General features: G+C 40.9%; 1 protein-coding gene across 2 annotated transcripts in view; it reads left to right on the top strand.

Annotated features, from left to right (window-relative positions):
• The window catches only part of smpd3 (sphingomyelin phosphodiesterase 3), an 83648-nt gene that overhangs the window by 49933 nt on the left and 6457 nt on the right, over positions 1–27258 (top strand). For both annotated transcript variants that reach the window (XM_085778209.1, XM_085778208.1), the window contains 6 exons: positions 704–1417; positions 4608–4859; positions 5434–6379; positions 18937–19012; positions 22156–22317; positions 23301–23390. In XM_085778209.1, coding sequence (XP_085634335.1) covers positions 1116–1417; positions 4608–4859; positions 5434–6379; positions 18937–19012; positions 22156–22317; positions 23301–23390 — 1828 coding nt within the window. In that variant the 5' untranslated portion in view covers positions 704–1115. The remainder of the gene's footprint in view (positions 1–703; positions 1418–4607; positions 4860–5433; positions 6380–18936; positions 19013–22155; positions 22318–23300; positions 23391–27258) is intronic.

The following is a 27258-nucleotide window of genomic DNA, read 5'->3' as shown; positions in this document are numbered from 1 at the left end:
TGGCTCCTACCACAAGCTTCAGTTAGCTTCCCCAGGAGACCAGTTCACACACCTTGTGACTATCAAGCCAACTATGATTTTTGTGTGTGAATAAAGTGGGTGCATCATGGGTGCATCGTGAAAAAAAAAAATAAACATTTGGTCATGGTAATCACAGCAAATATTTCAAACTATATCTGGTCAAACCGTTATGCCTCATCTTCATCTAACAGAGCATCATCAGGACACTGGCAGGTTCAAACATGACTGACAGTGGAGGAGTTGGCTGTGATTGTTTTTCTACTGAGATGAATACAATCACAACTATCACAACTTCAAAATAAAAAAAAATCTGTTCAGTGACTTACAGCTCTGTTTCAGAAAGTCAAATGATACAGTACTAAACCAACTCTGGTGCTGTCACTCAAATACAGATTTTATTTAAAACCATTGTAATATCATTCATCGAGCTGAAGAAATATCAGTGTTGAAAAACAGTTTGTCTTCTAAAATATATTAAAATACAAGTCACAACAGAATTCTTGCTCCAGTAATTGAACACATTTACAGTATCCATATTCATTCACAAACATTATGACATTAATGATGTCCTTTTTTTTTTTTTACATGTTTACACCAGAGCAAGTTAATGACTTTCATCAACCCCCCACCCCACCCCTGTTTTCTTCCCTTCTTTCCCTGTTGATCTGCTCTCTTTCTCCAGGTTGTGAGGAAATGATGTTTGATGGCAGTCTCCTCCTCAGGTCGCTGGTCCCTCTACAATCATAGATCCATCATCAGGGGAAAATCTCTCATCATGGCAACCTCCTACTTCCACTCTGCGCTCCTTCACTCCTCCTGCAGAGGCTGTAATTGCTGAGGCAGGGTTAGTGAGACTTACACAAGCTTACCTGTGGAGACAATCACCCAAATCATGTAGTGTAACTTTCTCCAAGGAGGTGGGAGGGTCAACAATTAAGTCTGATTGATTTTTTTAAAAAGATTATTTCTGTTTATCTCTGGAACAGATTTGTACTTGTTTTAAAAAAAAAAACAGAAATTTATGTGGGTGTGGATGGGCAGTGTGTAGTGGGGAGAAAGCGATAGAGGAATAAAGAGAGAGACAAAGGAAAGAGATGGTCCTCCACACCTCCCCTTACTCCAGTGCCTGTTTGCACTTCCTGGATGGCTTATCATGGAGCTTGGTGTTTCCCTGCTACTGGCTCCTGGACCGGCTCCTGGCCTCATGTGTGGCCACCTCACTGGAAAAGCGCCAGCGCTCCCAGGACCCCTGCTCCTTCCTCATCCTGTGTGTCCTGATTTCTGCCCCCCTGTACCTGCTCCTGCTCCTTGCCTCTCTGCCTTTTGCCCTTCTGGGCTTCATCATCTGGGCTCCCCTGCAGGCCATCCGCCAGCCCTACCTGTACACCTACCGCAGGTTAGTGTTGACCAGAATGAAAGTAAACTCATTTACTTAACTATTTCTTGTCAAGTTACATAACATTCAGGCTGTGTCAAGTTAGGACTCTTTTTGTCGTTCTAAAATTTTAACATGGACTTAAGGCCATGGGTGCTTTGATGAGGAATTATCCAACATTAGGCGCGTTTCCACTGCAGGAACTTCGGGGTAATTTACAGGGCCAGCCCCGTTGGTGCGTGTCTCCACTGCAGGAACCTCCCCCTCAGGGCCGCTTACAGGAACTTTTACAGGGCCGAACGGAGTCCCTGCCTGGGGGTAGGTACTCGGATCGGCCCTGAAGAAGTGGGTCTTGAGATTTACTCTGTGCTGATTGGTCAGACTCAAAGCAGGATCATGTGACACTAAGAGAAAGCCCCGAAATAAGATGTATTTTTACAACCCAACGTTACTACAAACAGAAAAAACGGCCGGAAAAAAGAGAGAATAACTCAGTAAAAGACAAGAGTAGCAGTAGGCCTGGTAAAAAAAAGAGTGGTAAATAGGCGATCGCGGGATTACGTGACGATCGAGACGGCATTTTTTTTTTTTTTTTTTTTAAAGCGTCTATACTGACAGAAAAAAACAACAAGAGCAGTAAAAAATAAAATAAAAAACGCTGCGCAACGACCTTGCGGTGATCGAAACTGTTGCACGTCGCCATAAGAGCCCGGTGAGTCCTGTTTGCAGTGGAGACACGGCCACCGAGAGGGCCGAGTGAGAGGACGGTTCCTGTAGAAGTTCCTACCCCCTCCTTTTACCAGGAACTCCTGCAGTGGAAACGCAGCTATAGTCGGCGTTGGGTCAAGTTAAGTATGAAAGCAAGCACAACAAGTGGAGGATCTGGCTGTGTTTGGGTCTTCTCTGGTGATGAAAATGTACGGTCTATCACAATTTCACAATTAAAGAAAATTCAATTATTTATTTTAGATATTGTGGAGTAAAAATTAAAGTTAATTGATAAATGTTTGGAAAAATATACTAATGCAACTTGCCATCTAGTCCTTATAGAAAATTCTCCAGTCACCAACATTTTGGTCTCTGAATCTGAAAACAGGTTTCTGAATCCAGTTGAGATGAGAAATAGGCTCTGCAGTTGCAGGGTCATGCTTCATTTGATATCTAGAGAGCCAGTTGTTCACACAGTTTGGAGATTTGAGGAAGCAGAAAATGGAGTCATTATCTACTATAAACAGTTTGCTCATTGGTCTGGCTTCCAGCTTTCAGGGTCAATCACTTTTCAGCAGGTGTTTGGTTATTCAAACACTCAAGTGTCTACCCAACATAACCCTGACTTTGAACACTCTATCTAGCTCTTCTGGGAGCTCAACAAAATCCACTGGAAAACATGCAAGTAAAATCCGATAGATCATGACCAATGTCCCACAATATTAACTTCTGTAAATATGCATAAATCTTCCACTATGATGGAAGATGCATAGAAACAACAGAAACACAGAAATAAGACAGTACGGTAACTGCAACACATCAGCACAACAATGAAAACCCTTTTAAGGTATGGAGGGTTTCTGTTCACACAGTGATTAGCACTCTCATTTCCATGCAAGAAGGTTTGGGGTTCAATTCCCAAGCTGGGGCCCTTTCCGTGTGGAGTTTGTATGTTCTCCCCAGGTACTCCAACTTCCTCCTCAGTACTTTGATTGGCCACTCTTAATTGCCCATAGTGCGTGAATGATGTTGTCCATTTCTGTATGTGGCCCTGTGATAGTGATACCCTGCCTGCGCCCTCTATTGGCTGGGGTTGGCTCCAGCCTGCCCTGCAACCTTACACGGATAGTTTGGACAAACCATTCTTACCAATTTGATATGTATCAAACAGGGGAAGTTAAACATCATCAGTCAGTCAGGTTTCTGAGTGATCATGTTACAGTTAATATAGCTTAAATCAGATCAGTCTTCGTCTTTCATGTACAGTATGTGTTTAGTAATTTTGTCAGATTATGTTGCCTGATGAACAAGAGAGAAGACTGACCAAAAAGTGCATGTCACATTTTCAGCAGAACTGTTGGAACTCATTTGTGATGTTGCCAGGCTGAGACTCTGGGAAGTCATGCTCCTTCTATAAAACCAGAAACTTAGATTTTTGGATAGATTAAACAAATGGAATATAATGTAATGGTTAATGAGATGTAGAGACTGTCCAGTCCAGTTCAGTTTATTCTTTAAAGGGATACGCCAACTTTTTTTTTTCATGTCTTGCCTCACTCCCGAGTCCATGACCAGCAGATAGACACCATCCTTTCGACTGTGTGTGCAGTAACAAGGGAGATACGGGCAGAGCTGGCGCACCGCTAATTAGCTTAGCTCAAACGCTGGAAGTGTAGGCTATAGGTAGTGTTAGCCTGCCTCCTACCCGAGCCGAAATCAGCAGTCAGAAGCTGATTTCATTTTAGCTCTAAACTCTGTAAATATATCACTTTATCCACATTTCAAACATTTTTAGGCGAGAAAGTAGCCGTTTAGATCAGCAGTGTGTCGTTAATTTGTCTAAATACCATCTGTTTACAATTTTGTTCGGACGAATTTGGCGCTACTCAAGCTAGCCGTTGTGACGAACGCACTTCCGGTTACTTTCACAAAATAAAACATTCGTTGCTCTTTACATACAGAAAACCATGACGATAGAATTTGTGCTTTTACTTTGAAATAGGAAGCTAACCTACCCTCGATGTAGCTAGCTTGAACCAAAATAAACCGTCTTTGCTTGAACCCTCCGTTTTGACCGATCTCGTCCCGTTACCGGCATTTGACCGCTCAAGATGCCTTACCGGAGAGTTTTGTCAGCTCTGAGACGAAGATCGGCCCGCAGCTTTCCGTTTAGAGTTGCTGAAGAGTTTCTCTGATGACTTTAGGTGGAGGCAGGCTAACACTACCTATACACTTCCAGTGTTTGAGCTAAGCTAATTAGTGGTGCACCAGCTCTGCCCGTATCTCCCTTGTTACTGCACGCACAGTCGAAAGGATGGTGTCTATCTGCTTGTCATGGACTCGGGAGTGAGGCAAGACACAAAAAAAATGTTGGTGTATCCCTTTAATCTTCATGCTGATCACACAGATGTAAGAGTGGTACAGATCCTAAAGCAGGCAGCGTACAGTATGTATGAGAGCTTCTGTTTGATTTAATATGGTATTTCTTTCTTACTTTACACAGACCAGACAAACACCAGGCCGAGCAGGGCCAGGCAGGACAGGGCGGCATAGGTGTTGGGGAGTGGAGGCCACAGGGCAGAAGCTTCTGTTTCTGCAGTGCCAACGTTTGCCTGTTGCCTGACTCCCTGGCCAGGTTCAATAACCTGTCAGACACCCACAGGAGAGCCCGCGAGGTGGGGAAGAGGATCCGCAATGGTGCCAGTCGGCCTCAAATCAAAATCTACATTGACTCACCTACCAACACTTCAATCAGGTAAAGAGAGCTCTAGTATTAGATTTCTTTGGTACTTATTCCTCTTACTTGAATACATTTCCAAGACAAATATTTTTACTTTTACCCCAGTTAATTTCTAGGAAGGCTGAAAGTACTACTCTTTACTTTCATTTTTTTCTAAAATACTATTGGACACACGCTGTGTTTGTCAAAGAAGGAAACCCTAACCCCTAAAAGCAGCACATCAGTGCAGCTGGTTTCAAAGAGTTAATTCTCAGAAACAAGAGTTAAAAGCTCCTTAAATTCATTTAGAAAAAATTATAGTAATTCATTGATGTGAAAAATAAGAAATTTACTCTTACTCTTACTTTTACTTAAAGTAAATGTAAAAGCATGTACTTTTGGATACTTAAGTACCTTTAAAAGCAAGTACTTTTTTACTCTTACTCGAGTAACAAGTCGACTGAGCTACTTTTACTTGTAACGGAGTATATTTTGACCAGTAGTATTTGTACTCTCACTCAAGTACTGGAGTCGAGTACTCTGTCCATCTCTGAATACCAATCAAACAAATACATTTTGAATCCCTCTCTCTTTCTGTTTGATTCATTAGTGCGGCGTCTTTCAGCAGCCTTGCCACTGGTTTCCGTCGTACCTCTTCTCTGGATCACCGTCCAGACACCACACACACCACCAACGGCCCAGCCGACAACGAAGCAGAGCCCCTCACTGAGTGCCCTATTCACCCCTCAGGTGCTACCGACTGCCCTTTACACCCTGCTGCAGGAGACCAGGGATGCCCCCTTCACCCAGACGGAACAGGCACCACAGCGGAGTGCCAGCTCCACCCGGCAGGGTCCAACAACAGCTCTGACTGTCCCGTTCACACCTCAGGGGAGGCTGCAGACTGCCCCATGCATTCCACAGGGCAGAGTGTCCCTGGCCATCATGACTGTCCCGTTCATTGTGAAGGGACCCAGCCAAAATCCTCCACAGACTGCCCACTCCACACCTCAGGGGTCCAAATCAGCATCAGTGCTCCAGACCCGGACCCCCAGGAAGAGGAGGCTGAAACAGGGAACCATCGTCCAGGGGATCAGGCAGCAGGAGACACAGGCAGCATGACTGCCTCCAGGGAGTCCCTCGCTCGTTACTATGGAGGTGACAACGCAGTAGGGATATCCTCTAACAACACTCTCTCTCATGTCCCTCGCACGTCAATCTTCAAGCGCCCAGGACGAAAACGTCGCCACGGAGATGAGACATTCGACCACGAGATCTCTGCCTTTTTCCCTGCCAACTTGGATTTTCTGGCACTGCAGGAGGTGTTCGACCACGGATCTACAACCAGACTTCGGCGGCAATTGCATCGCTACTTTCCGTACATGCTGAGTGATGTTGGGCGGTATGGCTGGAAAGGCTGCTGCTCCAGGTTCAAATTCCTGAACAGTGGGTTGATGCTGGCCAGCCGCTACCCGATTCTGGATGCACGCTACGAGTGCTACCCAAATGGAAGAGGGGAGGACGCACTGGCAGCCAAGGGAGCGCTGTTTGCCAAGGTTAGAGGTTTCACTTTACTTTTACTTTACTACTACTGTTCTGTAAACGCTGTGAAGACCTCTCAGTGACAACACAACTTCTCCTTTGCAGCCAAGAAATGGTTCAGCGCTTCAGATGTAGTTCAAATACAGCAAAGCATTAACTTGTTGAGGAAGGAGCTGGAAGGATTGTACCTCTGGAAATAGACTGAACAGCTGTTCCCTTCTGCTTTTAGAATTTATGTTAAGATAAGCTAGTTTAACTTAGTTTAGTTTAGCTAAATTAGAAAATCAAAACACAAAACCTACAAAATATGAATTCATGCAAAATTCTAATATATAATTACCTGAAAATGTACAGATGTTCATGTATTCACAGGCAGGTTCTTATTTGTGGAATTTTTGTATTGGCAGATACAAATACAAATACATATTTTGTATTTGTGGGAGGTTTATATTTACAGATGACACATTTAGACATGGATTGTTGATTTTGAGACAAACCTACCTCCATATTCCTGCAGCAGAGACAGTTTACATCCATGCTCTCAATGCTGCTTGGTGTCATTTCAGCCAGAGGCTAATCCTGTTATCTCTTATGCTGCTGTATGCTCTTTTATTATACATTTGTGAAAAAGGTTGTGATTGTGATGACCTGCTGGCTGTCTGAAGTAATATTTATAGATCTGTCAGATTGTAATCCTCTTCCCACTGAAAAAAACCCAACAACCTCACACTGTTGCTGCGGTGGAGAATTCACAGACTGCAGACAGTACTTGTACAGTGCTACACACTTACTGACACCCACACCCATTCACATATTCTACATCTGTCATTGTGAGCTCACCACAGTGATTACAGAACACTCAAAGCCTTTCCACCCCTCGCTCTGAAAATGTGCTGTAATGTATTTTCATTACATGCTAGTTACAGCATAACTCAACATAGATGTCTGTATTATAAAACATAATGATTAACACTTTAATACAACATGTCATATAGTAACAGTTTATGTCAAGTGAGGATGTGTTTAAATGTATGCAGCTGAGATAATGGTTTAAATGGCGTTTGCAGGTATAGCTATGTAGTGTAAAACACACTTGTATCCATTTATAAAAGTTTATACTTGACTAAAACTACAGTAGGTTGTATAATATATAAAGTGTAGACAGTTATGTGTTTTAAAGTTTCCCTTGAATTTTGGAAGTAATTTGTGAATAAGATTTAAATTATTAACAACAATATGCATATCACATTATGAAACTGAATATTATAAAAGTGTAATGCAAAAAGGAAAAAACAACAAAACATACAACTAAATAAGTGAATTATTGATCGTTTAATACTTACCATATGATGTCATCATCATGATAGACAGGTCAGGTACAGAATGATATGTAATGAGGAAACATAGTCTGTTTTGGTGAGGAAAAAAGCAGCTTTCACGGTGCAAAGCTTATACAGGGAACAAGCAACAAATCAGTGATGAAATGAGCAGCCGTTGAGGATGACCCATTGTTTGTGTGTGTGGGTGAGTACCTGCTTGTGTGTGTACCCCTGTGATGAGTGTTGACAGCCTGTGAGTCCATTAATTAGCTGCGTACTGTGACCGTGAGGATGTGAGTCTGGCGCTGATCCAGTTCCTACCAGAACGGATTTGGTTTTATGTGACCTGATGCCAGGGTGTGTGTGTGTGTGTGTGTGTGTGAGAGAGAGAGAGAGAGAGAGAAAGAGACCACCAATTTCTTTATGTCCATGCTCTTATGTGAAGCAGATCTGGTAAAGACTCACTCTGTGACAGCTTGCCTGCAGACAGTCTCCTCCTGTCAGCCATGCTGCCTACTGCCTGGCGCTGTCGTTTACAAGATGGCCTCACATCCCTGTTTCAGCACCTGCTTGTATATGTCACTCCAGGTCCCTCTAACATGTTGGCTTTCCACCTCCTGGTGTGTATAAGCTGCTATCCACCCAACTGACACATGGAAACCAGACAATGTTTAACATTATTACTCTCATTAATGCCAGTTAAAGCAGAAGTAAGCGGAATGTTTGTGTTAATATAAGTCTTAAATAGTTCTATCTTCCGACAGCAATCACTTACATAGAGTGTTTGGTCTGAAACACGGGTCTGTCAGTCACTCTGCTCTGCTGTAAGCCGAGGAGAAAACTTTCCTTGTATCCTACAACCTTTATCCAATGAGGAGAGAACGGCGTAAAGGGGCGGTCCTCTCTGTGTGTGCAGCCAAAGGATGCGCGTGAATGTGGTGACGTAGGGACGAGGGCAGGGACTGCTGACTCCATCGGCTGACAAGAAGTTAGCCAAAACCACCGGATCGCTTACTTCTGCTTTAACAAGAGTTAGTTAGGCTAGAGTTGACCCACATGTCCAGACTGATTAAAACACATGCTGCCTTTGATGTAAAATCCTCCTTTGTGGTCTTCATACTTATTAAAGATTAAGGTTGCAAAATTCTGGGAATTTTCAAAGTTGGAAACTTTCCATGGGAATATATGGGAATTAACGGGAATATATATGGGAATAAACAGGAATAAATCCGAAATTTACAAAATTTAAGGTTGGCCCTTAACAGGGAACTTAAATATAGTTGGGGGAAATATATTGTAGCATAATATTGGCTAAAACAACCAGATTTAATGCACGTACACTTGAATATCTCTGCTATTCCTCAATCACAGCACACTGCTTGCTTTTTTTATTTGGGGGGGGGGGGGTAATATTTTACTCAACATTCATATGTTTTTGTTGTTCAGTAAAATAATTGATTGTTCATACAAGAATTAAAACTTGATAAAGTTCTACTCACAAATAAATCTGTTGAAATGTCATGTTTTTTTAATTGTATTATTTGCATGGATGTCTGCTTATGACAAAACAAAATATTTGCATTTATGTTTAGATATGATACAGTTTGTTTAAATTACCCCCAATTTCCAGTTAATTCCCAATGATTCCCATAAATTCCCATAATTCCCATGGCAAGTTTCCAATTCGGAATATTTCCAGAATTCCCCAGTTTAACTTCCCATGGAAAGTTTCTGGAAATTTTCCAGAAATTTACCCCTTTGCAACCCTATTAAAGATACATGAAGAGTTGGTTCTGCCTGGCTCCAGACGTAAAGATGTCACTGGTTACCCATAGGTCTTTTGTCTGTTGTTGCTTTTGATATCATCTGAGCTCCAGCAGGACAGTGAACTGTGTCTTGTATCACGTAGATTAGCTTAGCTTAGCATGAGAGTGTTGGTAGATGTGGCTGAGCTGCTGTGGAGAAGCATGTGTGTTCACAGCGGGTGTGTCTCTGCTGCATTAATTATTTTTCAGTTATTTTCTTAATCTTGTGATGAAGCAGCATCATTTTTACGGGCAGCTGGGGCATTATGTGGGTCGCTGCCCCTGCCCATGCCTAGACAGAGACACAGAAAAACCAGGCAAGAAATTAACTAGTAGAAGCCTGAAAGTATTTTCACAATATAATATGACATAAATCCAACATCCACATAAATGGGCTTTGGCTAAATAATTATATAATATGAGCTGCAGACTTTGGACTTCTGTTTAGATGCTATATTTCTGTAGCCATTGGTATTTGAACAGTATAACCTTCAATGTGTACGATTGGTCAGATTAGTATGTGTATAGTCAGAGTCACTGAAGGTAAGCAAAAGTTCAAAATGTCAGTATTTCCATAATAAGAGTTAACTATTATCAATCATGACTCAAAGTGGGGAAATGTCTCTGTGGACATGTTTTTCAGAGTTTTATTGAACTCAGCATTGAAGCATCTTTTATAGATTTTGGAGTTGAGTTGTTTTCTGCCTGCTATAACCTGCCTTTCGTCTAGCCAGCTGTTACTTTGATGTGCCAGCTGTTTTTTTCCTCAACCCTCTCAGTCTTCACAGTGGCAGCTTTCCAAGGCAGCATGTTGTTGTGGATCCTTGCTTCCCTTTCATAAACCTTTGGTCATTCTCACTCATTACGACTCGACACTCAGCCTTGCTTCGCCGCCAGCTGGGATGCATCTCATTAGACACAGTTCATTCGATGTACCTCATGTTCATGCTGCTTTTATCTGTGCAGCTACCAGGTACCGGTTGTGTTTTCACCCCCAGACAAACACTCAGACGCCATTGTTAAAGTTGTGATCTTTCAAATCAAAGCTTTCCTTTTTTCTTTTTTCTCGCATTTTATTTCCCATCACACTCACCTCATTAGCTATTCCACCCACCATGAGCATCATGGAGGGGCTAAGTGACACATGTCCTATGACAGTTAGCAATTTGAACTATACTACTACTGCTTCTTCACACAGTTGTCTTGAAACAATACAGATGTTGCAATAACCATTTCATGACCCCTCTGACTCATGATGGAAATCTATTTATATTAATGCCATCAACTGCTAAAGTTTAATGTAAATAGGGATGCTGCAATCATGTTTTTTTGGGTGAAGGTTATCAATACCAATAGCTTACCTCAGGGTGAGACTGGATGGCCAGTGGTCAATAATGATCATTTCTGGCATAGATTGCAGATGAAATGTATTAAATCAGTCTCACACACTTTATAGTAGTCCCCTAGAAAAAAGGCCTCTTTAATAGGCTTTGGTATGTAGTTATGTTGTAATAGATGTTGGGCTTGTGTCATAATTCAAAATAATAGTTTCAGTAGTATAAAACAAAAATGAAAGTTAATCATTTTTGCTTTTCTTTCTGCTCGTATATTTGGTGCCCCTCCTGGATGATGTTGCCCCCAGCATATGCCTATGCTGCCTTCACCACAGGCCGGAGCTGATCTGTGATTTATTCCCAACCTCAGATCACGTATTTTAATGAAAATCAGCTGATAATTATCAATCGCTGCTGGAAGCTCAGGAGGCTCAGGTCCTTTGACATCTGCTGTTCATGTGGTGACCAATGAACTGTTTTATGCTACAGTCTGCTGGAGCAGCAGCGTGTCTGTACACAAGGAGACTGGACAAGATGGTTAAAAGGTTGAAAAACTGGACTGTTGAAAAAATGTCTTAGACAACACCAACCATCCTCTCTACAGCACTGTGGCAGGTCAGAGAAGCAGCAACATCTCATCTTACTGCTCTGAAGGAGTGAGAGGTTCAGGAGATCCTGTGTCTCCATTGGACAAAACCATAGTCAAAGAAAACGTATTTATTTATTATTAACTACGATGACCATTTGCATTATTACAAATGAGCTGGGGGGGGGGGGGCATTTGAAAAGACAGATGTGACATATGAAAAGAAATCCAACACTTCAGACTAATCTCAGAATGTTGAGATTCAGATGTGATTCAGAGATTAAACTATATACAGTAGTAGTAGTAGTAGTATACCTCCCTGTAGGTGTTATGTCCATGTTGGATGGTTCCACACCTAGAGGTTTGTAACCACTCCCATGGCAAATGGTATGAAAGGCAGCATTGTGGATTATAGAGAGAGAGGCGAGAGAAAGGATGACGGAGGCAGAGATAAAATATTAATTAAAAAATGTTTCCCTAAAGAGGGAGCCAGCACTGGCTCCATAATTAAAGCTTTTCAGTCTCAACATTTATCCCCTCTTATAATTATCATTTTAAAGCACTAAGTGCATGGTTGAAGTGTGTGTTTGTATGTGTGGATAATACACACATGGATGCAGCACAGCACATCACAACATCTCCCCTCCAGCAGGATTGTTTATCTCTGTCAGACCATCTACTTTTTCATTTACACCAAATCCTTTTGTCTTAATGATAATCCAATAGTTAAAAACCACATTGGTGCCCACATCCTTAATGATAACAACAGTATATCATTTACTCAAGCTATTCACTTGAGACTTAATTATAACTAACTAGAGTCTTCAGTCTTGTTTTGCTGTGATTTACACAATTGACTGGCTGATTTGAGACTTCACTTGAACTCAAGCGATCTGAGAATTGATCTTTTACTCATTTTCTCTAACTTGAGACTGGTCTTGATCTTGTCATAGAATTTGAACTGGGCCAAATGACTCACAGTGTAGTGATAACAGCTCGTTACAGTGCCACCGGCTGAATTCAAACCATTTGCTCAATACTCTGATGGTCCATCTTATTAGATATCAGGCCTTAAAGATAGGGGTGTGTGCCTATTTGATTGACTTACCTGTCTACAATGAATGGCAAGCTTAGGGTCAGTCATCCATCCATGTATGCCAAACCTGAAACTTCAAAACAGCAGGGGACATCACAGTGGTCACTGTCATCTCAGGCAGGGAGTTTTCCTCTGACAGTCCAAAGACATGAGGGTTAATTGGTGACTAAATTGCCACTGGTTTTGAATGTGAGCTGTGATTGTCCAGGGTGTTCCCCGTCATCACCAAATGTCAGCTAAAAGGACAAGCAATATGAGTAATGAATTAAAGGAATTGCAGTTGGTATTTTAGTCATAATGGAAAAGTTCAAACTTCAGCAGGGAGTTAGACAACAAGATCACTTTAATGTGCTAAATATGAAGCTACTGTACTGCCAGAAAGCTCAGTGTTGCATGGGCAATGGAGGCATGATGAAATACATAGCCACGCCCACTAACTCTCTTTTTTCATTTGTGAAAGTTCAATATGTCCAGCTGTGGCTATATCTTCCTGTTTTACAGGGAGATGGTTGAAAGTTGGAAAATCTGAATTAGAATGGTTAATATTCTATTACTGTAAGCTCCTATGGAAAATTGTCCAAAAAAATAAATAAATACACATAGACATAAAACACATTCATTGATCATCATCAATCTGTGCTAAGATAAGCACAGATTAGCCTCAGGTTACCTTCACAGTTTTTGTGGGTCAGAGCCAGTGGCTTCCCAGCAGTCCTGCAAAATTAAATTAACTATCCTCAGGCTAATGTGAGGGTGGTAACCTCTACTCTTTACATGAATGTAATGAATGTATTTTCCATAACATCAAACTACTCCTTTCCATATGGATTACTAGTAGCTAGTAAAATAAATCTGGTGCAAGGCATCTTTTCTCATCTCGAGACTAATGTACATTGTCCCTGTTACAAATAAACTTATTAAACTAAACTAAACTAAACTAAACTAAAGGTTTGATTGTGGCACAAAGGTTTCTGGCTCCTTCTCTTTGAAATTCTAAAATTATCTGTTATTATCTGGTCAGCCAATCAGTAGCAGCAAAATGCATAAAGTCATGCAGATACAGTTAAGGAGCTTCAGTTCACATCAGAAAGAGGAAAAATGTGATCTCAGGGACAACATTTTTTGGTGTCATTGTTGGCTTGAGTTTTTCTGAAACTGCTGACACTACAGATCTTCACACACAACAGCCTCTAGATGATTTTTGGAGCCAAAAAACAAAAAGACATCCCAGTGAGCAGCAGCTGTGTGGATGTATTTCCTGTGACCAAGACCAGAAACCTGAAGTACAACTGTGAAAAGGGGAAATATTCAATGCATTAAACAAGAAGTGAGAGTGCATTAACAAAAATGAGTCATTTCTGCCGACTCATCAACTTTCAATTCAAATAAATGAATTAATGCCTCAAATATTCAGAGGAAAATGTAAAGCCATCATTGTACGGTGTATTTACTGTACCTCAGTCTACAATATGAGCTTTGTGTTTGGCATTGATTTCAGGCTAATTAGACTAATGCTTATTGTGGCTTTAAGGATTTTTCATCAGGAGCTCTGCACAGACACCAAGCCAAAACAGTTATCCCCTTATTGGCAATGAGTTTCCATCATAGTGATCAGATGGGATAAATGGCAGTATATGTGGGATTCTTGAGTTGTGAGACATTACCCAGACTTTTTTAATGATGGACAACAGGAACAATGGACAGCTATTGATACAGAAAACAACTCTTTGTGGCTCTAATCCGCTCAGGTCCACGTCTGACCACGCTTTGTTAAAACGGCTTAATCTGACAGTTGTTATGCTGCGTGTCCAATATTTCATAAGCATTTAAAATGCTGTGGTCGCACGTTGGCTCTCAGTGCTATGAGCAGGAAGAGGAAGATGTTTTCTGAGTTTGTTTGTGCTGTTTTCTTAAGTTGTGTTGAGCTCTCTTGGCTTCACGTCTGTGAAATGTGTTTAGGGGGGAACCTTTGACCAACACTGGTAACAGCTTTGCTTTTATCATCGAATCATATTTCATATGCTAATTTAACTTTGTGTTAAATTGGTGTGCTTGGTTAAATCTCTGACTTCTCTGACTCTGTTCCTCTCCTCAACGTTAGACAGACTCTGTGTGTGAAAACTGTGCAGCACGTTTGGCACAGTGCCATAGCAATTTTTCCGATGCCCTAAATCAATTCAAAGTTTAATGAAGTAATTTACAATTACTCAAGTCACATGACTTGGATTTGGAGGCATGTGAGTCATGCCTGATGACTTAAAGGGATAGTTCACCCAAAATTCAAATTTCACTCATTATCTACTCACCCTCATGTCAACTAAGAGCTGTGAGAATTTTCAGAGTCCTCCGCACCTTCTCTGAGTTACGGGGGGGTCCGCGCAGCAGTATTTGTCCATATAATGGTTGTGAATGGATACCACTTTTCTTCGTCCAAAAAGACACACCAAAAAACATCCAAATACCTCCATACTGCTCGTCTGTAATGTCCCTCTTGTATTGAAGCCCCGACATGAGAAATTGTTCCGAAAAAAATTAAATAAGTCTATATTTTAAGCTTGTTTGTAGCGGAAGCTCCCAGTGTCTCAGTTCACTGCTCTTCCTGTGTCAGTGCAAATCACGCCAGCAGAACAATTTCTCATGTTGGGGCTTCAATACAAGAAGGACATTACAGACGAGCAGTATGGTTATATTTGATGTTTTTTGGTGTGTCTTTTTGGACAAAGAAAGTGAGCACCATTCACAACCATTATATGGACAAATACTGCTGCGCCCCCTTAACTCCGAGAAGGCACGGAGGACTCTGAAAATTCTCACAGCTTTTAGTCGACATGAGGGTGAGTAGATAATGAGTGAAATTTGAATTTTGGGTGAACTATCCCTTTAAGACTTGATTTGACAAAATCCAAAAGGTCTTGGAACTCAATTCGAACTCAACTTTAAAGTCAAAAGCTCAAATCCAAGTGGTGCCCTGCCCTGACAGGGCACCATATTCGACACCTTTCACCAAGTCCAAAGATCAAAAAGTGTGCCACAAATCACTCAATCAATCAGTTAATCAATCAATCAATCAATCAATCAATTGCTCAATCACTTTATTTCTTGAATCAACTACCATTAAAACTATTCCTTCCTAGCAAGTCACTTCCTACATGTTGTCCCACCAATCGGTTTCAGTTAGACTCTCTCAACTGTTTTACAGCAATGATCTGTTTAAATAGACAAGATAGTCAGGCCGTAATCTTCTTACCTTACAGAATAATAGACTTTACTCCCTTCACTGTAAATGAACAATTAAAGCCAGAAAAAAAAAAGAAATTAAGTCAATGCACAAAAATGTCCAGAGTGCATAATGGAGTGGCCATGCAAGCAGAGAGACAATAAGTAACCCACACAAAAATGCCAGCTGTTCTCCTGTTTAATACAAAAATAAAAAAAAACAAAATGGCAGAAATGTCAGGGGATTATTCCAAGCAAAAAGCTTCCCAGACAGCATGCTTTTAGCAACAAAAATAAAAGCTTTCATTAATTGTAGAAAACAGTATGTTGAATTACAATTGTGTTGCAACTGGCAATGGTTCTGTAGCATGGATGTATAAATAAAAATGATACAGTGTGAGAGGTCATTTCAGCTGTGGATCGATTGTTAACTCCCTCCTGGGACATGGAGCTTCCATCCAGAGCAGTTCAACTCAATTGTTCATGGCTGCATTGTGTCATGTTATATATAGATCTACTCCATCCAGACACCTTTCCACTTGAATCCAAACACCCAACAATCATTATCTCCCTTTCTCTGCAAACACGTATTCCTCCTCCTCCTCCTCCTCCTCCTCCTCCTCCTCCTCCTCCTCCTCTTCATCAGTCTGTATCTACCCACCAGCACTTCAGAGTCGCCTGCCTCTGCCTCTGCCTCGCTCCATGTCTTGTCACTCTGTTGCTTCTCAACACTGATGCAGACGGTGTCTAATTAAACCAGCTCTGCTCACTCTCTGCTGTTGAGGCAATGGAGACATTGGGGTCAGGAGGAGGTATTGAGTGTATACACGGCATTGGATGTTAAAAAAAGACCTCCCAACATTCATTTGATCATTCAGATGCAGTGCTCTCAGCATCATACCCTTTTTTAGCAACATCAGTCAAGTGTAGCAAAATACATGCTAATGCTTCAGCTGTAGCAGCCAGCAAACACATCAGCTGACAGAGAGAGAACAACACCAGGATAGAAATCCATGAGTGCATTTTAAATTTAAAGGGATAGTTCACCCCAAATTGAAATTGCACTCGTTATCTACTCACCCTATAAGGGCTGGGAGAAGTTTCAGAGTTATCTGTAGCTTCTCTGAGTTACAGGGGGTCTCGGCGTAGCAGTGCATGTCCATATAACGGTTGCAAATGGATACTAACTGTCTTCGTAACACACCAAAAAACATCCAAATACCTCCATGCTGCTCGTATGTAATGTCTGTCTTGTATTGAAGCCCCGAAATGCGAAATTGTCCCGAAAAAAACTTAATAAGTCTACTGTATATTTCAAACTTGTTTGTAGCGGAAGCTCCTCTTCCCGGTTCGTCAAATTTGGACGAACCAGGGTCCGTCCTCTTCCCAGTTCGTCCAAATTTGACGAACCGGGAAGAGGAGCTTCGAGAAGCTTCCGCTACAAAACAAGCTTGAAAGACTTATTTAATTTTTTTCGGGACAATTTCGCATTTCGGGGCTTCAATAGACGGACATTACATACGAGCAACATGGAGGTATTTGGATGTTTTTTGGTGTGTCTTTTTGTTACGAAGACAGGTATCCATTTGCAACCGTTATATGGACATGCCCCCCTGTAGCTCAGAGAAGCCACGGATAACTCTGAAACTTCTCCCAGCCCTTAGTTGACATGAGGAAATTTCAATTTTGGGTGAACTATCCCTTTAAGGTAAAAATGTCAATGTTCTTCAGGGGAAAAGGCCCATACAGTACCTTCACTGTCACCTGTCAGTGTATTGGAAAAGAGGTCTGAGAGAGATGACATCAGCACTTCCCCTTGACTGTTTTCAGACAGTAAACTTTGACCAATCACAGGTCTTTACAGAAAGAAAGTGTTTCTATTGGCTGTTCTGCAAGTGCAGGGTGTCGGTATCAGTGAAGTGTTTCAGAGATGGACAGAACTGGATGTAATTATCTTGGACTACTACCTTCATTTTCCTTCCCAGAACTTGGTTTCAGATACTTTTCCTCAAGAACTAAACGTTTCCTGTGTCCGCTGCAGCCTGAAGTCCCAGGAAGATATATTTCAGCTCAGTTAAAATTTAATCTTCAAGTCTTCAGATATTAAAACACCACAGAGCCAACAGTAAATTAACAAAAGACTGCAGACATAACACTTTTCTACCAGGATGACAGTGCACAATGACCAGCCAGAAAAAGTGGGAGTTATAGCGAAGAACTAATATGACCTGCCAAGTTTCCCCTGGTGAGATGGACCCACCACAACATCCCAGCAAATTTCCAAACAGGTGTCACTTGGACAAATGGTCACTTCCTTGCCTAAAAAAACAACCAATATTAAACAGCATGAAATTAGTTTCTAGTCTTAAATTAAAACCAAACAGTCAGCCTGCAGCTTCAAGCTTTTAAACATGGTGGGGGGAGTAAAATGCAGTGAGCACACAAATGTGCAGCACTGCAGAGTGCAGACCACACCCTCAAAAGTTACTGAATCTTTGAAAAGTACTACTGTACCCCCTGACCAGGGACATTTTTTAAAGGGTAGATCAATTATCCCAGAACTAAATTTAGACCCTGGTTCCTGTGACTGAAATGTTAAAAGTTTCTCCAAAGGTTCCTGTGGAAAGTTCCTGCAGTGGAAGCACATTTCATGTTGACTCTTATTAATAATTCAGTCATAATAACTGTAGCTAAAGGTTCACATCTGTGGCTGTGTTACCTGTGTTGTTTGTTTTGCAAACAGGTGTTTGTGTATGAAGCACATGTATACTGTATATAGGGTTCAAAGGTCAAGGTCACAGTAACTTCACAAAACAATATTTTCTCATTGTGAACTCCTGAAGGAAATTCAAATTCAATTCAAATTTTGCACAAATATCCACTTGTACTAGTTCGACTTTGGTGATCAAAGCTCAGTTTGTTGTTTCTTACATTAATGTATGTGCTTCCATATGTTTACATAATGATTAGCGTACAACACAATGTCCTCTCTGTAATGAAATTACTGCAGTGAAGACTCTCTATCTATTTACTGTATAAATCTAACTGGTATATTTGTTTGGATCCCCTGATCGTCCAGCATCTGGCCTAAAACAGGATTGGATGTGCACACAACTACTCACTACAGTACTGTACAAACATGTAAAATGGGTTTTGATGTTGCCTGTTTGACTTCAACACTGTGACATTTAATGTTTGTCTCTGGTTCCCTGCAGGTTCACGTGGGTACTTCCCATCAGGAGCAAAGGGTTGTGGGATATCTCACATGTACACACCTCCACGCCATAGAAGGTACGGTTACTTTGCTCTCCATCTGTTCAAACTCTCCCTGTTTACTCTCTCTGTGTGTCTCAGTCGCCATCGTAGGCTACATACTGATAAATGCACATTTATTCATTTATATTATATGTGATTTCCATGACATTGCTTTTCACTTTTTAAGTGTGTCTTTGTGATTGTCTTTCACTGGAGCAGACAGAGAGCTGCAACCACACACACACACACACACACACACACAATCTCTGTGTGCGTATGTCCAGATAGCTAGATAAATGGGTGCATCAAACCCCTGTGTGCCTCCTCCTGTTGTTCCCATGGCAACTGGCTCAAGCTGTTTAAGGCATCACAGCCCTATTTAAAACCTCTGGTCGATGCCTCCCTCATTTTTTTTTTTTTTTTTTTACAAAAGACACATCTCCCCCCCTTTGCCTGCTATTCTGAGCTCCTCCTATTCTTCCCACAGGCCTAAATATAGCAGTGTCAGAGCTGTTTCTAAAAATACATCAAACATAAAGCCTTGGGGAGGGGCCTGGACTGTGGGGGTAGTGCCAGTGCTTTTAAAAGTACACCTATTTGTGTCCCGTGTTTTGAGGTCAAAAAGAAAGTGTATTCAGAGAGTCTTTGAATATTACTGTACTTTTTCCATATTTTCTTATGTTACAGCCCTACAGTATGCTGAAATGAAAACAATTCCTCCCTTTAAATACAGTATTAAATCTGGAGATAAGTGATTCTCCCCAATGCAAGTCATCTGGACTAGATGTTGGAATAAGATCTGATCCAAGTGTCAATATGTTTTGGAACATGTATATGCTTGAGGTGCATGACACTTTTACCTGGACCACGACAGGATAACCTGCCCTATAATGTGCATGTGCAATGTCACTGAGTTGAGCCACTAGTTTCTCTGCTCCATTGAGAACTGAAGGAAAGAGGAGGAGGACTATACTTCCAATAGATTGAGGCTCACCTCTATTACAGCAAATGCATTCATGATTATTATTAAAGAAACAAGAGGAAAGAAAGAAAAAATAAATGTATGTTACTTTCTGAAGTAATTAAAGGCTCTGTGGATGCTAGATGAAGGCTGTGCACAGCGTGAGAGACTGAATAAGAGACGTTAGTGGAACTGACCCTCATCCCTGGAATGAGACAGGATTAAACACTTGTTGCAAGATTTAGTGTTTTTGCCTGACAGAGACTTAAACTAGTCCTATAACAGAGAATATTCACTTCTTTGGTGACAGTTCAACAAAGGCGCAACTTATCTTTAGAAATTGACATTGACTGTCAGATGATGTGGAGTATTATAAAGGAGTAATAGTATTTTAAGACATGCTGTTTCAGCTTAAGCAGTCTGAACCTGTGTTTAATCGCTACTTGTGAGCTGTCACAGTCTTTTACTCAGATTCTGATGGGATGTTAAATGGATTCAAACCTGAACAACTGCTTACAAGTCGTCCATTCATGGCTTCAAGTACAACCGCAGAATGCCTTTGAACTACTATGCAGTGCATTTGAACCAGGGCTAATTCCCAACTGGTAGGCTATTTTCTACTCTGGTGACCTCTCCCAGGCTGTACGCTTGTTACTATAAGCCCCAAATTTTGAAATCACAAACACTATCTTAATGCATTTAACAAGATTTAAAGTGCTGACTGCAAAAGATACTCTGCGAGTGCAAGTGTAATCCTCCAATTAGGACAGGATTTTGTTAAAAGTTAAAAACATATAAATTGACATCACCCAAGTCTTCAGACACTTAACACATCAAGCTGAAACAAACACACATCTTGACACACAAATACACACAATATTTACATATTCATATAGGCAACTGTGCAGCAAACACACCCCCACAACAATCTCTCTAAGTGATCCAGTAACACAAAAAGAAAAATACATTTCACATGTACTTGAGCTGGGGCTGAGAGTAATCAAAGCCAAGTCCACCTACTCACCCACCAATATCTTGACACCTCTTTGTTTCTCACACTCTCCACTATTCAGCTGTTATTTTCTCTCTCACACATTCTCACCCACTACCTCCCTCTAGGCACCTCCTCCCCTCTCCCTCTAAATCCAATTTCTCTGATTTACTGGCAGAAGTGGACAGAGGCAAATGTTGCCAAAGCAAAATGGCACCCAAAAATGATTTAACATTATGTCACTAAAATGGGCAATGTAATAAGTACATTTAATAACTTAATAAAAAAGATGTCATTAGGTAGGGAAAGAAAATACAGTCAGGGAAGTCTGGTACATTGCTGGTTTTTGTGCAGTTTGTACTGGAAACATGACAAATACAGTAATTATAATAAGAAGTTGTTTGCACTTTGCAAGTGGCAGGCAGTATATTGTGAAACATAAAGTATTCATTTGGAGTCATGATTCCGGCCCGCTATTCACTCCATGGTTTGATTTGTTTAGCTGCTGAATCCAGCAGCTCTGTCACTGCCAGTCTGTCAGTCTGCTGCTGTGCAGATTTGGTGAGTTTATCAGAGCTTTTTCATTAAAAATACGTCTGCAGCTGCTGGAAACAAGCCTGCCGGGAGCAGTGAGAGTGAACTACAACAGTAAAATTGCAGGCCAAAGAACTGAAATAATGTAATGAAAGGCACTAAAGCCCCATGCAGAGTGGAACTGCAATGTTGGGTGACTTTCTTTGTGGGTTTCTGAACTGTAACGGGAATGTGGCAAACCACCACGGCCGCGCCCGCCCTTCCATTAAGAGTCACAGTATTTGCACCAAACCATCATCAAGACCTTAAAGTGTTTGAAGATCAACTGTGAAGAGTGTGAGAAAATATGGTGAGGAGGAGTGAACTCAAGAGACCAAAACATGATGTTGCATTTTTTTGTGAGTTGATGTTTTCATGGTAAAGAATGGATACTCACAGCGGACAGGAAGCTCACGGGTTTCATTCATCAACTCAATTGTGATATTAAATTATGTAGTGAGGTCTTACATAATATCCAGATATGCTCTCCATTTGGCTGTCCCACTTTTTCTCCACTCTGTAGATCAGTTCAGGTCTGAATGAAACTGAATTACATTCATTTGTTCTCTTCTTTCGCTCCTGCTTTCTTTCTCTCTACTCCACACACACACACACACACACACACACACACACACACACACACACACCAACCAGGTGATGCATCCGTAAGGTGTGAGCAGCTGGACCTGTTGCTACGCTGGAGGGCAGAGTTTCGTCATTCCTCATCCCAACCACCTGAAGGGGAAAAGGTGCTTGAAGACCTGGTGGCCTTTGACGTCATTCTGGGAGACCTCAACTTTGACAACTGCTCCTCAGGTATGAAGCTGTCTGAGCTATGGATAAGTTCATATAGCAACCTGATAGAGGCTTCATCTTCCCCAAGCAGCAAAAGGGAGGGAACATTTCCAGTAAATTTCCAGAAAATTTCCAGAAACTTTCCAGAAACTTTCCATGGGGTGAATTTTGGAAATATTCCGAATTGGAAACTTTCCATCAGAATTATGGGAATTTATGGGAATTATTGGGAATTTATGGGAATTATTGGGAATTGGGGTAATTTAAACAAACTGTATCATGTCCAAACATGAATGTAAATATTTTTGTTTTATCATAAGCAGACATCCATGCAAAATAATACAATTAAAAAACATGACATTTCCACAGATTTATTTGTGAGTTATTTGTGAACTTGATAATGTTCTACTTTATCAAGTTTTAATTCTTGTATGAACAATCTACAACAATCAATTTACTGAACAACAAAAACATGAATGTTGAGTAAAATATTACTCAGCCCCCCAATAAAAGAAGTAAGCAATGTGCCCTGTGCATGTGATTGAGGAATAGCATAGATATTTCAAGTGTTCTTGCATTAAATCTGGTTGTTTTAGCCATAATTATGCTACAATATATTTCCCCCAACTATATTTAAGTTCCCAATGTTCAATTTTGTAAATTTCAGATTTATTCCTGTTTATTCCCATATATTCCCGTTAATTCCCATGGAAAGTTTCCAACTTTGAAAATTCCCGGAATTTTGCAACCCTAGTCTGCAATGTATAATTCATAATGTCTCTTATGAAAACTGCACATGACATGACAGTTACATATTCTGGGAAGGTGAATGCGTCACTAAATAAGCAATGATTTGTCTTTGACCTCAAATATATGACTCACCTACCTGTACCCTCATTATGCCTCATTGTTTGATTTCCTGCTCATAACAAAACACATTTAGCCCATCTCTCTCTCCTTCTCTCTCTCTCTGTGTGTGTGTGTGTGTGTGTCTGTTTTTCCAGAGGACAAGTTAGAGCAGCAGCATGCACTTTTTACTCAATACAAGGACCCATGTCGCCTGGGGCCAGGGGAGGACAAACCATGGGCTCTGGGTAACAACACACACGCACGCACGCACAACGCACACTCAAAGGCACCAATGTAAAATGAAACACATTAAAAAGGGTAGCGAAAGTTATAAATCATAAGATGTGCATACATCACATACTCATCACATCACTTTTTTGCATTTTTGGCACAAAACATCAGTGGAATGTGATCTTGTCCAAAATAGTCACACATGCACTAGTAAATCTGAGGTCACAGAAAAAAAGAGTTGTGTACTTGCATATTTTTGTTCCTTCCTACAAACACAACACAGCAGTTACACATAGGTTCACAAATAACAAATTACAAAATGTATCTGCTCACAGTTTTGCCACAATTGCTGCAGTGCATGTGATGCAAAACACATTCACACACTCATATCAACTAAGATGTCTGAGATGCTGAGCTCCATGTGCTCTGACTTTTGTACCAGACGTCTCTGTGAAATGTGGAGCAAAAGCGATTTGTACCTGAACGCCCACCTCATTCATGCAGGCTGCGCCGGCTGCTGGGTCAGCGTCGCTGCTCTGTGTGCTTTATAGCTGCAGCGTCATTTGCTGGAAATGTCAAGCTGTGTGTCATCAGTGTAACTATGGAAACATACATTGTGCTCTCTGAAGATGTTACGATGATGTTAAGTGACAGCATGTACAGTGAGAATAATAATGGGCCGAGGCAGCTCCCCTGAGCAACCCCACAGCAGATGTCATGTTTCTCAAACACGTGAGCTCAAAAAAAATGACATAAAACTTTCTCCCCGTCATTTGTTTTCAACCACTTTTTAAGTGATGTTGGTGCAAAACAAAACAGGTGAAAACAGAAATGACAGTACCGTGCGGTGTAGGTGAAGTTAAATAATAAAAGACAGGACAGATAAATGATGAAGAAAGACAGATGCTAAACTGTAAACCAGTTTAACACTGAGTCGGACAGATTGAAAAACTTCTCCCAACTTTTGATTATGACATCAATGGACCAATAGATCATTATGACATGCATCATTATCATATCAATCACTGAGTTCAGTCAGAGGTCGCAGATTATTTTAGTATTTAAGCCTGAACAAAACTACTCCAGGATATTGGGGGGTTTTTTTGTTTGTTTTTGTTTTTTAAGAAAGAAGGTAATCAGCACTGAAACTATCTTTTCAGGTCTCTAACTAATTAATTTGGAGGTTGGATGTCGACCCATACAAGGTTGGGTTTTTTTTTTACTAAGGATTTTGAAAGCTTGTTTAAAGGCATCCAGGATTATGCCAGTTTGGGGGAAAAAATGTATGTATATGTATCAATTTGTGTTGTTGACATATCAACAACAAACTGATCATCAGGGGCTGAGGTCATACTGCATAGTGAGACTGTAATCTGGCTTTGTCTGGCTAAATCAGGATGCATCCACTGTGTGAATTGAATGCAGTACAGTGTACTGATGCATGGGCATTAGTGACGTAAAGACTGAGGGGTTTTGGTCTGGATATGAAGCATTATTTAGGCCAGTGGTATTTTAGGGACAGTGTGGGCAGGACAGAGTGAAAGGGCTCATTTAGAGAAGGGCTTATTTGTTTGTACAGGGACATTTTGCACGGTGAGTTGGGATGGTAGGATGGGGGGAGTTGTTTGCTACGGGAGGAGGGGAAGAGAGAGGAAAGACAAGAAGAATAGCTCAATGAATCAATAAAAGAAAGGGAAAGAATCCTATTTCACAAAGCTTATCCAAAGGAGATTAGACCCAAATGAGCCAAAAAGACAGGCAGAGATCCAGCTCTTCAAATGTACCAACACATTTCATGAAGTGTCCTGAGCTCTGACAGCTCCAAGAACCTTCCAGTGATGCTGCCCTGCCGGCACCCAAATGAACTGAGAGCCTACAGAGACACTGCATACTGCATTTAAATCACTGGGAGTTATGGCAACAACATTTAATACTCAAAAAGTGGCATGGAAGCAAAGTCACACAAATGAAGCTCTTAAAAGTAGTGCTCAGTAAAGTACTCAGTAAAAACCTCACACCGTTTATTATCGTCACTCTTAATATGTCTCGGTTTACTTCACATATGATGACAGATTATGTTTGTCAACCGCAAACTAAAAGCCCACCACACATAGTCTCTGTTGCTTTCTATGTATTTTAGGAGTTATGAATTGATGTGAATGAGTGTTTAGTTTGGTCCCCACCCACACACTGCACTGACTGCAGCTTAGTGGTCATGTCAGGATTCAAAGTGGCAAAAAAAAGCTTTGAAAAAGCATGAGAACCCTTTGTAATTATTTTGGTTTTCTTGAATTGGCGTGTGGTCTGTTTCACACCAAAGTCAAGAGTATTGTCAAACATAATTTGTTAATGCTGTAGGTTACCACACAAACAATGATACATTTTCATGTCATTATTAATCACACCCATTAGACATTCACATTGGATGTGGAAGACAATAAATGTAACCTTGAACCTCAGCCAGGCTCTTCCAGTAGTTCCTGTAGTTTCCTGCCATGTGCACCCTTCCTGTTCAATGTTTTGTGTATAATATACTCATGACCAGAGATGTTAGTCACTTCTGATGAAGTCTTTTGCCGTTACTCTACGGTTCTTCTTAACCTCATTTAAGATTCTGTGTTGTGTCATCTTAGCTGGACTTCCACTTCTAGGGAGAGTAGCAGCAGTATTAAATCCTCTCTTACTTTGTAACCCTCTCCAGCTTTATGCAAATCAACAATTCTTGATCATACGTCCTCTGAGAGTGTGGCTCAAATCAGCACAGTCATAGTTCAACTAGTTGGGGAGGGGAGGAGAGGAGAGGAGAGAGGGATGGAGAGGGAAGACTATGGACAGCAGATGATTGAATCACATTAGTAACTTGTTTATTGTTATAACTATAGTAGGAGATACATACATTTCTTCAACCTGCTTTTAGACTTGTAAAAGTTCAGGGCGCCTGTGATGCCTCCTTCTCATAAGGGCAGTGAATTGACTGTAACTGAAGAGCTGCTCTTTCCATTCGCTGCATTTTAAACACTTTATCACTGGACTCACATCCTCATTATCAAATGGGTTTGTGAGTGCTCCTCTCTTAGTGGTGTATTATGTTGGGCTGTGGTCTGCAGCACCATAAAAGCAGAGATATATGCTCTCTGAATAAAGTCTGCTGATGCCTCCTTCACCACATGAAACAACTCAAGTTGTGCTTCAAGAGCAGAGTTATGTGAAGCAAGAAGCTGTTTGTCATGGTGACAGGGAGATGGTAAAGCACCCACTAGATCAATGAGTGAGATACAGAAAATAACAGTGGCAATATTTCCAGATATGCTACTGCAAGTGAAAAACCTTCTGTCACCTGACCAGGTGTTGGCAACAGTGTACATACCGTATATCCATATACTGAGTGTCCTCTCACCTTTTTGTAGAAGTGGTTTCACCTGATCAGCTAAAATGCCTCAACATGTTGACATCATATTAAACCCTGTAGGCCTAAAATAAAATAAAAAAGAAGGAAATTCCATAAATACACCAATAATCAGATCAGATTTATATAAAAAGTGTAGTATATGTGATACACTCAACAGCAATATTTTATCACACATGTTAATTAGCAACATTTTATGCAACAGCCCTGGACAGACACATTATGTTTTGTGGTTGTCCATCTGTCCTACTGTATTAACACCATCCAGTATCTGAATTTCCTCAGATTTGGTCAAAGGTCCCAGCTGGACACCAACATCATCAACATTTCGGTTGAATGTAGCTAGCAACCAAAAGTCAGTGTTATCAATTTGATGTACAAAACTGATGACTTCTGATTTTGCTATGTTTTTGGTTTTTCAGTTGTGTTTTAAGGAAAACTAAATGTCTCATGCTGTTGTCATCTTGACATATAAA

This window comes from Trachurus japonicus, chromosome 6, assembly GCF_045865225.1.
Source record: "Trachurus japonicus isolate A0001 chromosome 6, Traja_1.0".
NCBI classification, from domain to species: Eukaryota; Metazoa; Chordata; class Actinopteri; order Carangiformes; family Carangidae; genus Trachurus; species Trachurus japonicus.
Note: the sequence above shows the minus strand (reverse complement) of the source record. Positions and strands in the feature narration are given on the sequence as shown.